The following is a 16,617-nucleotide window of genomic DNA, read 5'->3' on the forward strand; positions in this document are numbered from 1 at the left end:
CCCGCGGGCGGCCGGCCGGTCCCGGCATGGAGAAGCGGGCAGCCGCGGGGCCGGAGGGGGCGCCGGGCGCCCGGGCGCAGCTCGCGGTCGTCTGCCTGGGTGAGTGGGCCGCGCGGCCGCAGCGGGATCGGTCCCCTGCCTCGTAGTTCCGCACCGCGCCCTGGTCGGACTCGGGGCGCCCCTCTCTCCTGGTTTCGGCTGGGGCTCCCGGGGCGGGCACTGCGAGAACTCCAGCCAGAGGCGGAGGAGACTGCGGCTCCCCGGCATCCCGGCCTGCTGGGGTCTTAGGCCTCTCTAGCAGGGTGCAGAATAGCGTCCGGGAGTCCGGGTGAGCGGCGCGCGGGGCGGCCCGCTATGCGGACGCCTGGGATTGGCGGGCAGTGACTTTTGCCTGACTTCCCCGCTCTTAGCCTGGCGGCGATGGGGGATCCGGGCCTCCGGAGCTGCGGACAAAGGCGAAGCCAGCGGGGCTGGGGCCGGCGGTCCCCTGAACGGGGAACTATTTCCTGCCTGGAGTGGGTTGGGGGCGGGAGCCAGCCGGAGCCGGGATCAGGACGCGCGGCAGGAGGCAGTTGCTGGAATGACTCCTGTCTTCCCTTTGTGTCTTCTCGGACCCGGCAGGGCAGGCCTCAGCAGCCCAGGGTGATGTGTCTGGGGAGGGCCGAGGGGACACATGCAGCCCTGCCAGAGCTTTTCTGTCCACCTTTCCAGGGCCGTGTGTGTGCGGGAGAGGGGAAGCAAGGGGTTAAATCCTGTAGCCACATGGCTCCTTTATTTACCATGATGAAGGAGGGAGGCCATTATCTAAGCCCGGGGTCATTAGGGGACACCCTATGGTGTCGTCAGTGAAGGCTCTGTAATCCCAGAAGGTTTGTTGAAGCCACTGAAATGACAAAGTGAAAAAAGAAGCCTGTTCATTTTAGGGTGCACTCTCCTCTGCCCCCAAGAATCTAGGAGCTGGGGGAAGGCCCCTGCCTTAGCTGCGTGAGCAGATCTCAGTAGGCTTCATGGCCCCCAGAGTGCCCACTCCCAGTCTGTCTGTGTGGTCCCATGCTCCTGAGTGCCTGGCTTCCTCCGGGGTGCAAGGCAAGGCGCAGACCCTATGGCCTCCCCCAAGGCCCTCCCCATCCAGCAGAGCCTGGGTGTCCTGCCAGGGGGCAGCTGGGTCTCTTCTTCACCAGACGTGGGGTCACCCCTGTAGAGATGTTCTCTGCTTCCCTTGGCATCGTTGATGTTGGGGAAGGGGGCACCCTGAACCTCAGGAAGTTGAGTGTGCCTACATCTTCTGCTCCCATAATCGCTGCAGGAAAGCATTCAGTGAAAGCAAAGGACAGATCCCATGGTGGGTACTTGAAGGGGTAGGCAGCAGGCAAATTCTTTGCCTCTCTTAGCAAGGTCAGCATGGCGCAGTGAGGAGGACCTTGAACCCTGGTGGCTGTGAGTGCCTGTAGAATGGGGGTGATCAGAACTGCTTCCCTCCCTCCCTGGCTGGCTGGCAAGGCCTCTCAGAGGGAGGAAGCCCTACAGTGTGGTAGGAGTCCCCTCCATAAGTAGGGCCCGTGCCCGGGTTGAGCAAGGTCTTTCCCTGAAGGATGGTCAAGGCCCGTGGTTCCCAAGCCTGAGAAGGTACAAGCAAACCCCCTCCAATGTGAGTTAGAATTCCCAAGCGTGGGGAATGGCGGGAGTGGCCTGATGCAGCCAGGCTTGCACCCTGCTCTCTCCCACTATGGGTATTTGGGTGAGTCCTGAGATCCCCTGGGGTTCTCGTTCCGCCCATCCCAGCAGGACTGTAACTGCTCTAGGCCTTACCCTTCGAGATGAAGAGAATCAGCCTGGAGTTTGGGCTGTGTTGTTTTGCACCCCAAGTGTTTAAGCCCCGAGAGCCACCCCCCTTCTCCTCCCCTCCCCCACGCCACTGAACGCGCTTTGTGTCTCCCACAGTGAACATTGTTCTCACCGGGCGGTTCAGCAGCGCCGTTCCTGCCTTAGGTGAGTGACATGCTTTTCCCCTTCCTCCCCTCCTCCCTGCTCTCCTGGTTTAATGACCTCTGAGTACCAACCTTCAGGATCCTGGCTCCACTCCTGAGGTCAGCTGGCCTTTTTCCACCTCAATTCCTGGGCATCTTTGCATCACAAAGGAGTTTTTTGGCATTGGGCAAGCTTATAACCTCTCTGAGCCTCAGTTTCCTCTTCTGTAAAATGGGTGCCTTTAACCATGAAGCCTGGTTAAATGGGCCAGTGAGGTAGTGTGTTCAGCACAGCTTTTGCACATGGTAGCCTCATACCACTAGCAAACTGTCATGGCCTGCACACTTAGCAGACTGTGCTTCCTGTAGGCAGTGGGGGTCCCAGAGAACCATAGGGCACCATAAGATGCCCGCTTGCTTTACAGTTCCACCTGGGATTTAGTTTATGAAGGTATGACTGAGCGACAACACCAAGAGGCCAAAGCCATTGATGGAAGAATTTGTTACTTGTGTCTTGTGAGGAGGGGACATGCCATGCCGCTTAGGGTCACTTGGGCAACATCAGGTCTAGGCAAGGCAGACAGAAGTTAGGGGAAGGCTTCGGCCAGAGCCTTGATCGAAGTTTCGGGGAGAAGGGCAAGACAGGGCAGAGTAAACATCTTAGGGCTGGCTAGTTTGGCTAATCCCCAAGAGCTCTGGGCTGGGGGGTGGTCTATCTATGCCTGGTACCTGACCCTGGGATGAAATATTGGCTTGGGGTGTGAATTAGGTAAGAAGCCTGTAGGGGTTCCGTCTCACATCAGCCTGTCTGCCAGGGAAAGACCAGTTTCAGCGACACCAGTTTGCAGGAGAGACGTAAACACTTTGGCTGATAGTTTGGCCCTGTGATAAGCAGGTGCCAAATAGACACACGGGATCTAAGAAAACGTAGTTGAACTCCGTGGCTGCCTCCTGCCTATTAGAGGGGGTTTGTCCATCCACTGGCTGTCTTCATGCTTGGGCCTAGTGCTGAGTACAGCAAAGGCCGCCAGGAGCGGGAGACTTCAGGGCTGAAGCCATCAGGGGCATTTGCCCTTTGCTGAGGGGGCTGCCAGGGGTTGGCGAATGCATAGGCCCAGGCCCTGGGTCCCTTGGTGCCAGGGGAGACATCTGAGAAGGGCCTCGGGAGCTGGAGTCTCGGGGCTGAGGGCTTGTTTGCTGTGTCCTGAGCAGCGTCGTGGGGCAAGAGGTACCTGGGATTTTTATTAATAGTTCTGCTCAGGGTCTGGCTGGCAGCAGAGGCCCACTGAGGCAGCTCAGGGAGGTGGAGGGGTGGGGTGGGGTGGGCTGTCTCCTGGTCGCTGTCCCTGCGATGGGGAGGCTCAGGATTCACAGAAGCTGCTCTCCCAGGCTTGTCTCTTAGATGCAGACTCTCAGCCTCCTTTCCCATTTTCCCTTCAAGCAGCTCCTTCCTGCTCCTGCAGCCTGGCCTCCACTGCTGACCATGCTGGCTCAGGGCCTGGCTTTGCTCAGCACTGAGCCAGCCTCAGTCCTGCCTGACGTCACGACCCCCACAGCTAACCACCCAGTCTCCCCACCCCAATTTCCAGGACCAGACAGACTGGCCTCACCTGAGTCAGGTGCCCGTGGCCATGGTAGAGAGTGGGCACAGGGGGAAGGGGACAAGGGGGTGGCAGGTCTTACACACGTGAGTCCCAGGCCAGTCCTCTTGCTGGTGTGTGGGTGGGCATGTGGCTCCAAACATGTCTGTCTCGGCTTCGAAAAGAGATGCTCGGGGGACAAAGTCCATCTGTAGAGCCAGGAGAGAAATCGATCCAGGTTCAGCCTCCTGTTTGACTGCCAGCGGGGTTCAAGCTGTCTGTGCCTGCCTTCCCCACCTCGCCCCCGGTGTCCTGAAGCTGCACACAGAGCCTGTGTGGCCGCAGGGGCTGGGCTGAGCTGAGGCTGTCCTAGAGCCTGTCTCTCACCCTCTAGCATTGCTGAGAGAAGTGGAGACCAGCTTCTGGCTGCCAGTGTCTCCTTCCACCTGAAGCTCCGCGCCTCTGCACTTCCAGGTTTTCCGTGCGATTCCTGCTGTGAGGAGCTGGGGTCATCACTGTCTCGCCTGCCGCTTCCCCACCCTCACTGGGCTCAGTCCCTCCGCAGGGCCCAGCTGGGCCACCCGGGGACCTCACAGGCTTTTGCCTCTCAGCCCCCATCCTGCCCCAGCTTGTCAGGCACTAACTGGGTTGGATAACTCACCCTATGCAGCCCAGACTTTGGCCACTGTGACCCAGGGGCTGAGCCTGAGCAGGGTCTTCAGCGTGTTCTCCATTCATCTGGCAGCTCCACCCAGGTGCTCTGCTGGGGCTCCTGGCTCCTAGCCATCAAGCACACTGGCAGGTTGTCCAGAGTGCCGGCAGCCCCTGGAAACCAGATTTGTAAGCTGTGTGTCTTCAGGCTTGCTCATGCCCTCTCGGGAGTATTTGACATTTCTTTGGACCAAGAAAGAAGGACGCTGGTCTGAAAGCACTCAGTCACCCCTTGCTCCCTTGAGCAGGCAACATTGACTTGAGCAAAACTGTCCAAGTGAACACAGGTCACTTTCAGTTAAGCTCAGACAGACTTCTCTGACGGCCCCTAAAGACCCCCAAGAGCCTCCATCCTGCGTCAGTATCTCCCAGCTCCCTTCACTGCCCACCCCTCATCATATCCATCTCTGCCCTCACTTCCCACAGGCGTCCCCCCTACTCACCCCACACGCACGTCTGCCTCCAGACTGCTGCTCCCCCACATCTTCCAGCCACCCTGAGATGAGCAGCACCCTCTGACCCCATTTCACTGATGGGCAAGCTGGGGCCTAGGGTGCGACCAGCAGTGTGGACTCCAGGACTGGACTGGACTCACGAAGCTCTTTCTCCTGCCTGCGCCTGGGTGCTGGGGTGGCGGTGGGATGGGAGTGAGATTGCTGTCACAGAGAAGCCTGGGGCTGGTCGTCTGAGCTGGTGATGCCCTCCAGGCCCATGGCCAGGCAGTGTCCAGTTTGGGGTCCTCTAGGGACCCCAGCATCCCTCCCCCTCCACAGTCACTCTGCCTGTGCCAGGCCGATGGCTGCAGTAACCATGGTCTCTCTGCCCACCCCCCTTGCAGAAGAATTAACAGTGACTCAGGGACATTGCTGCCCCCAATGGGGAAATGTCTGGGGCATCTGAGGGGCACTTGGGGTGAGGCATGTCTGGGGGAACATGTTGCCAGGGAATTGTTGAAGCAGTGTCTGGATTTCTGCTCCTGACTAGGCTGGTGGTCTGGAGAGACAGGCTTACCCATGTCATGAAAGAGGGCCAGACATGGGTCCCTGCAGGCCTGGCTTTCTCTGGACAGTACGGGGGAGAAACCCGGCCTCCACGAGGGCTCCATCCTGTGGAGAAAGCCTCTAGGCCACAGTGGGTACTGCTTTGCCTCAGGCCTGTCCTGGGGGCTGAGGGGACGGGGGTGACTCCCACACTGGCTGATGGAGCATCTGACTCTGGGTGTAATGTTTGCTTTAGAGACTCAATGTTGGGGGAGGATGTGCTCCCAACCCTGCCTAGGGACCACCCCCCAACCCAGCATCCTGGAGGCGGAGGCGCCCTGACCTCACACCTGCCAGGGTGTCCCCAGGTCAGTGTCTCTGGGAAGCCCACAAAGCCTCACCCATCCAAGGAAACAGTTGCTCAGGCCCCTGATCACCACTCCGGTTGTTTAGTCCTTACCCTCCTGGGTTGTGAGAATGCTGAGGCTCAGGGAGGATGACCTCCCAGGCCCTGGTGAGTGCCAAGTGGGGAGCCCTGGCTGGTACCTCACCAACCTGGGGCTGTCAAGGCTCTGACGGCGACCTGATGTGGTCAGCCCTGCTTTAGGGTCAGTGTGGGTGTTTCTCTTCCAGCCCTTGATGTTCCTGTGAGTCACTGCTGGGGGTTAACCCCCTGTGGGTCACAGCCTTGGATCACCCAGACCTCCACGGGTGGAGCATGGGAGGCTGCTGGAGGGCTTTCACTTCTTTCTGCAGCTGAGTCTTTTGGGGTTCCAAAGAGTCTTGTTGAGAGCCAGCAGAGAGACCCTGCTTGCAGGGCAACAGTCAGGGGTAAGGGAGAGTGAAGAGGTAGGTAGTGTCACTGGGCTCAGGAAAAGCACTATGATTTGTTTCCCTGAGGCCTCAGTTTTTCCCTCTGTAAATTAGGCCTGCCTGTGCCACAGGCTGTTGTGAAGATCAGATAAAGCAGTATGGTAAGGGGCTATGAGGGGCAGGGGCAACCAAGTGCAGGACCTTGCTTGGTCCTGCAAAGGCCAGGGCACACCAGGGCAGGGTTTGCCACCTTTCAGCTAGGTGAGCTTGGCTGGGTGCAGAGGGCATGTGTAACTAATGAAGTGGGTACAATGAGGCCTGCGGGGCTGGGCATAGAGGCTCATCACCCGTGCTGGCCAGAGTGATCCCTTGTGCTCACTGACACAATGGACGGTTGACACTTTATCAGTGAGTTGACACTTTATCAATGAGAGGCCCAGCCCACTAGAGGACCAGGGTGGGTCCTGACTCTGCCACTTACCCTCTGTGGCCATGGGCAACTCACTGACCCTCTCTGAACCTTGGTTTCCTCATCTGGTTTTGAGATCTCCTCCTGGTGGCCTCCCACTCACACTCAGGATAAAATCTAAATGCCACACAAAATGCCATCAGACCCAGCCTGTGTTTCCAGCCACCTCAGGATGTCAGCCCCTCCCTTCAGGCCTGTTTTATAAACTTCACTTTGCCCAGGGAATCTGCATTGTCTGTCTGCTCCTCCCCTAGTCTGTGAGCCCCACAGAGCCAGACTTTTACCTGTCTTATGGGCATGCCTAGTACTGTTCTTGCCACATAGTAGGTCCTCAGAAAGCATGTCTTGTGTGAGGCCTGTATTAGGCCCTGAGGTGTTGGGGTGGCAGGCAGGGAACCATAGTGGGTCTGCTTATGCTGGGCCACCAGGCCTAGGGCCGCAGGATTCTCCACTGAGCTGAGACCTGAGGCCGAGAGGCCTTACCTCTGAGGTGCCAAGGCGAGTTGGTAGGCTGGCTCCCAGCCCCGAGAAGAGCTGGGCTCTGGGGCACAGGGTGGACTGTCCTGAGTCCATGGGGTTCCTCCTCTCCCCACTCCATACATACCACTTCCCTAAAGTCTCACGGCACGCCCATGCCCTTGGCCATGACCACCTTAGCTGGCCTTGAGCCTACCTGGGGAAGGCCTGTGCTCAGGTCACGGGGTGGGGGGCTCAGGGTCACCCTCCCTCACTGCCCCCTCCCACCCAAAGGTGAAGCCAGCGCCTCTCAGCCTCCTCTCCTGACAGCCGCCTGCAGTGGGCAGCTGGAGCGGCACACTGCACGCCGCGGCGTCATCTACAGCCCAGCCTGGCCTCTCAACTACCCGCCGGGCACCAACTGCAGCTGGTACATACAGGGTGACCGCGGGGACATGATCACCATCAGGTACGTGCGTGCGGGGGTGTCAGAGCGGCTCGATGTGGGCCTGCATGTGCTGCATGTGTGATGGTGTGCATGTGAGTGCCTGTGACAAGCACAGTGACCAGAGGTGTGTGAACACACGTGCTTGTGTATGTGTGTGAGCCCAACCTGAGCAGGTATGGACACGTGTCTGTGCGTTTGTGAGCACATGTGTGTGTAGGCATGGAGGGCATGTGTGTGAGATGTGTAGGTGTGCAAATACATGTGTGAGTCTATGTGTGCACAGGTATGAATCGAATGCATGTGAACATGTGGGTGTGGGTCTCTGGGCCTCTCCCATGGGCTTGTGAGGTTGTCTGTCTCCTCAGGCCTGCCAGGGAGGGGAGCCCTGGGACTGGAGGGCATGGCCCAGTTGTCTGTGAGGTGGCAGAAGTGTCCTGTCTGCCCTGCAGGGGTGGCTTGAGGCCAGGCTGGCACTAAGCCCAGAGCGGGTTTTCCCCCCCGGGCCCTTGGGGCCATCTCAGCAGGAGACGGAAGCAGGGAGGAGCCAGGTGCTCAAGCTTCGGGGATGTGCAGAGGGAAGCGGGGTGAGGTGATCAGATGGTAGAACCGAGGCTGGAGTTTGGCTGGGGTGTCACTCCCGTAAATGCAAAGCCTGGAAGACCCAGTCACCCCAAGTCTCCAAGGCCAGGGGTCTGATGGGAACACATCAGGGTCTGTGCCTGTTTTCCTGTGGCCACTGGGAATCTCTTCAAAGACGCCAGCCTTCTTGGCCACTTCTGGAGTACTCCTTGGCCCTGCTCATCCACAGCCTGGGCCAGTGCTTCTCCCCAGGGGATGAGCTGTCCCCCAGCCCAGGCCTGCCCTGTGCACACAGGTCCCCTCAGTGCCCTGGCCTGGGATTCGTGCCGGGTCTGTTGAAGCAAAGCCAGCGTAGGGGGATCTGGACCCTTGGACCTTGTCCTTCAGGGGAGAATGTATTGCCTCCACCTGCGTGTGGCCTTGGGTTGGGGCACCATGTGTGTTCTGGTGGAGGGTGGAGAGGCACAGAGGAGGCCTTCACAGAGCTGCATGGGGGCTGACATGTTCCTAGTTGTCACATTGTCCTGAGGCTTCACGGAGCCACTCTTGGACCCCTGGGGGCCTGCTGAATGGCTGGGAGTGGAGGAGAGAAGGGATGCTGGGGCTGGCCGTCCCTGTGAGCTTAAGCATGATCTGCTGCTCTCTGGCCACCCACTCACGTCTGCGGTCCTCCCTACCCCCTGCAGCTTCCGCAACTTTGACGTGGAGGAGTCCCACCAGTGCTCCCTGGACTGGCTAATGCTGGGCCCCGCGGCCCCGCCCCGCCAGGAGGCCTTCCGGCTCTGTGGCTCTGCCATCCCGCCTGCCTTCATCTCTGCCCGGGACCATGTCTGGATCTTCTTCCACTCCGACACCTCCAGCTCTGGCCAGGCCCAGGGCTTCCGTCTCTCCTACATCCGAGGTAACACCAATGGCAGGGTGCACCGATGGGCTCCCCGGGGGTGGGGGTGGCGCCCTCCATCTGCCCCCTACCCTCAGGATCTCCCCCAGTAGCCCAAAAGTTGGAGCCCAGTGTTGGGACGGGAACTGGTCGTCTTGCTGCCTCGGGGTGCCTTGGAACCCCTTGAGATCACTGACCCCGCTTTATAGACCCCGGCTCAAGTCAGGACCTGAGACTCCCTGGCATTGGAGGTGTCTCTACCCCTCAGGTGGCCAGGGAGAGAGGGAATCCGGGGCCCTTCTCCTTGGGTCCTGCCCCTCCCTGGACCCGCAGAGGCCTTGCTGGGATGGGGGGGGGGGGTGCCTCCCGCGGGCTGCTGGCCCCAGACCCCACGAGGAGGGTGGTTCTGCGCACCCCTGACCGTCTCCACCATACACCTCACCCTGCAGGGAAGCTGGGCCAGGCGTCCTGCCAGGCTGACGAGTTCCGCTGTGACAACGGCAAGTGCCTGCCGGGCCCTTGGCAGTGCAACACCGTGGACGAGTGTGGCGACGGCTCGGATGAGGACAACTGCTCGGCGCCTGCCTCGGAGCCGCCAGGCAGCCTGTGCCCCGGGGGCACCTTCCCCTGCAGCGGGGCGCGCTCCACGCGCTGCCTGCCCGCCGAGCGGCGCTGCGACGGCACTCAGGACTGCGGCGATGGCTCCGATGAGGCTGGCTGCCCCGACCTGGCCTGCGGCCGGCGGCTAGGCAGCTTCTACGGCTCCTTCGCTTCCCCAGACCTGTTCGGCGCGGCCCGCGGGCCCTCGGACCTTCACTGCACGTGGCTGGTGGACACACAGGACCCGCGGCGCGTGCTGCTGCAGCTGGAGCTGCGGCTGGGCTACGACGACTACGTGCAGGTGTACGAGGGCCTGGGCGAGCGCGGGGACCGCCTGCTGCAGACGCTCTCCTACCGCAGCAACCACCGGCCGGTGAGCCTGGAGGCCGCCCAGGGCCGCCTCACTGTGGCCTACCACGCCCGCGCCCGCAGCGCCGGCCACGGCTTCAATGCCACCTACCAAGTGAAGGGCTACTGCCTCCCGTGGGAGCAGCCGTGCGGGAGCAGCCGCGAGGGCGACGCGGAGGACCCAGGCGAGCAAGGCTGCTTCTCGGAGCCACAGCGCTGCGACGGCTGGTGGCACTGCGCCAGCGGCCGGGACGAGCAGGGCTGCCCCGCCTGCCCCCCGGACCAGTACCCCTGCGAGGGGGGCAGCGGCCTGTGCTACACGCCCGCCGACCGCTGCAACAACCAGAAGAGCTGCCCCGACGGTGCGGACGAGAAGAACTGCTTCTCCTGCCAGCCAGGCACCTTCCACTGCGGCACCAACCTGTGCATCTTCGAGACGTGGCGCTGTGACGGCCAGGAGGACTGCCAGGATGGCAGCGACGAGCACGGGTGCCTGGCGGCCGTGCCCCGCAAGGTCATCACCGCCGCGCTCATCGGCAGCCTGGTCTGCGGGCTGCTGCTCGTCATCGCCCTGGGCTGTGCCTTCAAGCTCTACTCCCTGCGCACGCAGGAGTACAGGTGGGCGCTGGGGCCGGAGCCTCGCTTCCTCCCTGTTCCTGGAGAGAGGGCCTGGGCTCTCGCTTCCTGCAGCTCTGGGCCACCCACCCCGGGCTTCTCCTGTCTGGGCCCCTCGGGAGGCCCGGATGGAGGGAGGCGGGCCCACATCCTGCCGCGGGCGGGCCGCGCGGGAAGCGGGAAGTGCGACCCCCACCCCCGCCTGGCCGGCCTGCCATGCTGCCCTTCTGCCGTTGCCCTCAGGGCCTTTGAGACCCAGATGACACGCCTGGAGGCTGAGTTTGTGCGGCGGGAGGCACCCCCGTCCTACGGGCAGCTCATCGCACAGGGCCTCATTCCACCCGTCGAGGACTTTCCCGTCTACAGTGCATCCCAGGTGAGCTGGAGAGCTTGAGACCGGCCCCCCTGCCCCGCCCCCGCGACCCGCCCAGCCAGACCTCAGAGAACGCGGGGTGCAGGGAGGCCCAGGGGCCGGGTGCGACAGCGTGCAGCCGGGCTGGTCCTGGGGTTGAGGGAGGTGGGAGATGAGGCCTCGGCAGAGTGACGGGCCAGGGGAGGGGACAAGGGGTCCCCTCGGCGGGGGGTGGGGTCGTGCTGACTTCTGCCCCCTCAGCCGCCGCCCCATCCTCCAGGCCTCGGTGCTACAGAACCTGCGCACGGCCATGCGGCGACAGATGCGCAGACACGCCTCCCGCCGCGGGCCCTCCCGCCGCCGCCTCGGCCGCCTCTGGAACCGGCTGTTTCACCGGCCACGGGCGCCGCGCGGGCAGATCCCGCTGCTGACGGCCGCGCGCACCTCCCAGACGGTGCTGGGTGACGGGCTCCTCCAGCCGGCACCGGGGGCTGCCCGGGACCCCCCGGCACCCCTAACGGACACAAGCAGCCCGGGGGCAGCAGGGGAGGGGCTCCCTGGCGCCCCCAGCCACACCTCGGAGGTGGGACCTTCCGTGCCACCCCCCTCCGGCCTGCGGGACCCCTTGGAGTCCAGGCCCGCTGACAAGGACAGAAAGGCTGGCAGGGACCCTCTGGTGGCCAGCCCAGCCCCTGTGGACGTGCCTCAGGAGTCCTGCTCCAGCCAGGACCCTCACCCCCTGGCCCTCACTGCCGGTAGCACCCTTGGCCCCCACCCATCAGAGCCACTGGGTGTCTGCAGGAGCCCCCCGCCACCCTGCTCCCCAACGTTGGAGGCCAGTGACGATGAGGCCCTGCTGGTCTGCTGACCCGCCGGACATGCTGATGACCGCCACAGCCCCGCTTTGTAACCAGGGAATACACAGTCATTTCTGCCCTGCCTCTGTGTCCTTCTTTGTTATGGAGAGGCCCACCCGGGAGCCCTGCCAGCTTCCTGTGTCAGCACCCTGGCCCCCCCGGTGGGCATGGTGGGCAGATGGACTTGTTGGGGGTTGAACGCCGGAAGAGGGTGGAGTGGTGAGCCCCTCTCCAGGGCTCCAGTGTACACAATACACCTGGGGGGTCCCCATCTGCCTACCCCGACTCCATTCTGGGAATCCTTTACCAGAGAAGAAGGAGGGCCAGGGCTTCCTGGAATGTTTCCTGTGGCTTCTCCCTCCATTCATCCTGTGGGGTGCCAGAGCTGTCCCTGGACTGGACGTGGCCATGGGTACATCAGACCTAGTCCACGGTGAGCGCTCTGGTGGCACAGGCCCCGGAGAAGCTGGGCCAGGAGGCTTCTGCCCCCAACCTCATGCCTGTGGGGTCAGTGTGGGCCCGGTCAACTTGATGCCAGGCTGAGAAAGTAGGTACGGGGTAGAGAAAGCTCATGGGATCTCTTACAGGCCCCGAGGTCCCAAGAAGATGGTGCCCGATGCTTTCTCAGAGGGCAGAGGCTGAGGCACCAACTGACAGCAGCCAAACCCATGCCATCCCGTCTCAAAACCCCAGTTTCCCCACCTGTAAACCAAGCCAGGCCACTGAGTCCTGACACTCACTCCGTGGGGATTTAGGGGAAGAAAGGCAGTTCTGGCGGGAACCCCAGGCTCTCCTGGGTGGCTGAGCCTCCAGCAGGGTCTGGGGTAGAGGGGCACACCCAGCCAATTCTCAGTCTGTAGGGCAGGGTTGGCCCTGGACCCCAAGGTGCCAACCCCAAAGAAGGAGTGTCTGGCTCAAGCATCAGAACACCCCAAAAGTCAAGAGCCTCCTCCTGAGCCAACCAGGCCACCTGCTCCAGCCAGCTCCACACATGCCCCCCAGCCCAGGGGGGCCCAACAAGTTCCTGAGACAGGTGCACCACCAGCCCTGTTTTATGCACAGATCTTTCCAGGAAAAGCTAGCGGGGCAGTGCTGACAGGGGACCCAGTCCACATCTTCAGGGCTTCCTTACCAAGCCCTTCTAAGAGTCAGAGCTCTTTTTATTTTTCCCCAGGAAAAAAATTTTTTTTTTTTTTTTTTTTTTTTTGCAAAAACACCTCCTCAATAAACAACATGTAAACAGAAACAGCTGCTTCAGGCTCCACAAATGTCTCATTGTGTCTTCAAGGGCTTGTCCGTGGCAGGCAGTGGGGAGGGCTGGCAAGGGCCATTTTCCTCCTCCTCTGGGGATCCCTGGGGGTAGACCACGAAACACAGCTCCTGGCCCCAGCGTGTCACTGACTCTGAGGACAGACAGACAGGCCAACACATGGACGCTGGGGTCTGACCCTGTGGGACAGGGGTCCTCAGGGAGCTGCTCTCTGCACGCGGGACCCAGACACGTGAGCCACGCCATGGGCAGACGTCTGGTGGTGGCTGGGCCCTGTGTGGCCACCTCGGGTGCCAGGAGATCCCTGCTTTAGGGCAAACCCCGAAGAGGATCCTATCTCCAGGCCCCGCCCCTTCGGGGAGCTGCTCAGCTCACCTGTGAGTCTGTGCACACACTTTGGTTTGCTTCTCCAGAATGCTCCCAGGAAGAAGACGGGCACCCCCGTGAGGATGATGATAACGCCTACCCCACACACCATGGGCTCCGAGATGAAGCTGAAGACGAGCAGGAATGCCCAGAAGACCAAGTATGCCACGGGGATGAGGAGGTTCACCTGGGGGACAGCAAGCGGCAGTGCAGGACACCCCCCCCCCCAGCTCTCCTGCCCACCCCCCAACCCTGGGGGTCTCGGGCCATTTCCTGGGAGCTGAGACCTGAGGAGCCCAGTTGGCCCAACTGTTGAGGGTTTGTCAACTTCAGTGCCTCTGAGCTCCCCACAGTGACTGTACGTGGACTGGCCGCTCGCACTTGGCTGGAGGTGAATGATTTTCAGTGTTCCACATTTCAGGCACTGAGCACTTACTTCTCCAGCTCAAGGATTGATATGCAAATGGGAGGACTTTTCTTTTAGCTCGCTTTCGGGGCTTCTGTTTTGTGTGGGCTCGTGGAATCCTCTGTGACCGTGTCTTAGCCTTATTTTCCTGTCCATGAAGTGGGAGTATTCACAGCACCCACCTCACAGGGCTGCTTAAGGACTGAATACGCCAGTGCACACAGGGCCCCAGGCAGAGCCGGGCACATGGCAAAGGCTGGCCTCCCCATTGCTGCCATCGCTGCCCCTGGTGCCCAAATGGGTAAAGGGGTGGTCCTGACTGCTTCCGGCACGTGAGCCAGCCAGTCCTTCCCCGGCCTCACCTTGATGGGCCTGTGGAGCGCCGGCCGCCTCCAGCGCAGCACGAGCAGGCCCAGGATGGTGACACCATAGCAGAGGTAGTTGATGAAGGACACGTAGTTGATGAGCGTGTACGTGTCTCCCACGAGCATGATGACTGCCGTGGCCCCGCACTGGGAGAGGACCGGGCTGAGGGCTGGCTCCCACCTGCCTCCCGTCAGCCCAGGAGGGGCCCTGGGCTGGCCAGCTCGGTCCAGGATGTCGGTGAGCCCGGCCCTCCCCTCCCACAGGGCCAGGCCTCACCCCCCTGCCACCACCCAGGCTGCTGCGTGGCCCTGGCTTCCCTCCCTGCCAGTCTGGTCCCCCAACTTACACAGACGAGGAGCGCGGGAATAGGGGTGCAGCGTCTGACGTGGATCATGGCTAGCAGGCTGGGCAGGTGCCCCTCTCGGGCTCCAGAGAAGCACAGTCTGGGTGATGGGGACAGATGGATGGGGGCCATGAGCCTGGCCCAGGGCCTCCCTGCTGGCCAGAGCCCAACCTCAGCTCTGGACCTGATGGCCCTCTTGAGCTGTCACCTCTGACCGCCTGCTCCAGCAGCCCCACTGGGCAGTTTTTCCCCTCATCCAGCCTGCCTCCCTTCTGCTTCCTGTTCCTCAGAAGTGGGATCAGGTCTCTGCTCCCCAGGAGTTCCTCGTCCCACTTTCAGGCGGGCTCCACCAGGCGGGATTTCCCTTCCACCAGCACTGTTCCCATGCACAAGGGCAGTGGCCTGGCCTCACCCTGACCACCCTCCCTCCAGCTTGGTCACCTGGAGGAGGTGAACAGGTAGCCATTGATCCCTCCAAAAGTGGAAAGTGCCACGGAGACGGGCATGACCCAAGAAAAGTAGCCCAGCAGCTTCTCCCCGAAGGTCTGGGTGGACACAGAAGAGAAGCGGAGCATGAGGTGGGGCAGGGGCCAGGCAGGAGCCAGGGACCAGGTGGGGGCCCCCACTCACCACGGCCACGGCATTGGAGGCCAGCAGCTCCTGGGGGGACATGGCAGTGAAGTAGGCAACATTGGTGAAGGTGTACACGAAGGTCACCAGGGGGATGGAGATGAAGATGGCACGAGGTAGGTTCCTGGGGACAGTGGTGGTGTGTCAGCATTGGTTCTTGCGGGGCTGGGGTGGGGCCTCAGGGTGGTATGGGGCTTTGACCCCATCTCCTGGGGGGCCCTGGGGCAGGGGAGAGGACAGCCCTGCAATCTGTCTGTCTCCCCACCACTCAGCAGCCCAGCCTTGGCACAGCCTGGTAGGAGGAGGAGCCACTAATATCCTGGGGGAGGGGGCGGATCTAATGTCTGCACGTGAAAAGAACGTTGCATACAGCCAACATCAGCTTTGAAGATCCTCAGAGTGTCCTCAGAGCTCAGTCCACAGGCCAGGGTCCCTGGGGACTCCCATCAGCATCCCCCACCCCCAGCCCCAGCTGTAACTGTTCACCGTCAAGGTCCCAGCCGAGCATCAGACAGAGCCATTGGCTTCTTTTCTAGGGACCATGTTGTGTGCACATGTGTAATTTTTTGGCCAAGCACATAGCTGGATCCGTTTACAGGGAGACAATGAGACTCAGTGTTTCCAAGACCCAGCGAGGGGCCGTGACTCATCCACAACCATACAGAGCAGGGTCAGGCTGGAACACAGGCCTCCCGGCTGCCTTTCCAGAGCCTCTCGTGGGGATCAGCAGCGCAGCCAGGCTGATGACCAGCCCTGCCGGCCATAGCTGACCACGGGCCTGTGTGGGGAGGTCACCTCTCCCACCCCTTCCAGCCCTGCCGGCCATAGCTGACCACGGGCCTGTGTGGGGAGGTCACCTCTCCCACCCCTTCCAGCCCTGCCGGCCATAGCTGACCACAGGCCTGTGTGGGGAGGTCACCTCTCCCACCCCTTCCCAGGGCTAGGCTGATGCCTCACTCACTTTCGAGGGTCCACCAGCTCCTCTGTGACGTAGTTGAGGAAGTTCCAGCCGCTGAAGGCGAAGGAGCCCTGGAGGAAGGCCAGGGCCAGGTGGCCCACGGATGGCGTCATCCAGAAGTCAAAGGCGTTGCTGGGCCTCAGCTCCTCGAAGTGTCCTGGGGGGTCCGGAGGCCAAGGGTCAGCATCATCTCCCTGGCCCTGCGCCCAGCCCCACGCCCGGCCCTACCTTGGAAGATCTGGACAAAGCCCACGCCAATGATGAGTGAGAGGGCCAGCAGCTTCCCGCCGGTGAACACGTCCTGGATGCGCGTGGCCCAGCGCACACTCAAGCTGTTCACCCATGTCAGGAGCACTGCAGAAGAAGGACAGGAGGGTGGGTGGGTGAGCAGGCACCCGAGGCCGAGCCCCTCGTGGTGGGCCAAGGCCAAGTCCAGCCCCGGCTGCAGGACGGGGTGTCTCATGCAGCAGCCAGAGTGCCAGAAGCGCCCCCCCAGGCCAGCTTCACGGGGGGCTGGCAGCTGGAGGGATGCCCCCTCCCAAAGTCCTCCCACAGGGGACTTCCCCGGTGGTCCAGTGGTTAAGGCTCGGCTTTCCAATGCAGGGGTGTGGGTTCGATCCCTG

The 16,617-nt window shown here is 61.9% G+C and overlaps 2 protein-coding genes across 5 annotated transcripts in view; one reads left to right on the forward strand and one right to left on the reverse strand.

Moving 5' to 3' along the window:
• Positions 1–12,781, forward strand: LRP3 (LDL receptor related protein 3). 2 transcript variants are annotated; one of them, XM_052656732.1, is made up of 7 exons: positions 1–99; positions 1,942–1,989; positions 7,307–7,445; positions 8,690–8,904; positions 9,333–10,449; positions 10,690–10,822; positions 11,079–12,781. In XM_052656732.1, the coding sequence occupies exons 1-7, from the start codon at positions 27–29 to the stop codon at positions 11,664–11,666; spliced, it is 2,313 nt and encodes a 770-aa protein (XP_052512692.1). In that variant the 5' UTR covers positions 1–26; the 3' UTR covers positions 11,667–12,781. The 2 variants fall into 2 exon arrangements, with proteins under 2 accessions (XP_052512692.1, XP_052512691.1); XM_052656731.1 differs by having other exon boundaries at positions 7,271–7,445; positions 11,079–12,778.
• SLC7A10 (solute carrier family 7 member 10) overlaps positions 12,745–16,617 on the reverse strand; it is a 15,898-nt gene continuing 12,025 nt past the window's right edge. For 2 of the 3 annotated variants that reach the window (XM_052656738.1, XM_052656737.1), the window contains 8 exons: positions 16,223–16,348; positions 15,998–16,151; positions 15,037–15,160; positions 14,848–14,951; positions 14,410–14,506; positions 14,060–14,209; positions 13,301–13,478; positions 12,745–13,008 (listed from right to left, as the gene is read on the reverse strand). In XM_052656738.1, the coding sequence (XP_052512698.1) occupies positions 12,797–13,008; positions 13,301–13,478; positions 14,060–14,209; positions 14,410–14,506; positions 14,848–14,951; positions 15,037–15,160; positions 15,998–16,151; positions 16,223–16,348 (1,145 nt within the window). In that variant the 3' untranslated portion in view covers positions 12,745–12,796. Of the gene's footprint in view, positions 13,059–13,300; positions 13,479–14,059; positions 14,210–14,409; positions 14,507–14,847; positions 14,952–15,036; positions 15,161–15,997; positions 16,152–16,222; positions 16,349–16,617 lie in introns of all 3 variants that reach the window. The other variant, XM_052656739.1, reaches the window with a different exon arrangement.

The sequence above is a fragment of the Budorcas taxicolor genome, chromosome 18 (genome assembly GCF_023091745.1).
Source record: "Budorcas taxicolor isolate Tak-1 chromosome 18, Takin1.1, whole genome shotgun sequence".
Classification (NCBI taxonomy): Eukaryota; Metazoa; Chordata; class Mammalia; order Artiodactyla; family Bovidae; genus Budorcas; species Budorcas taxicolor.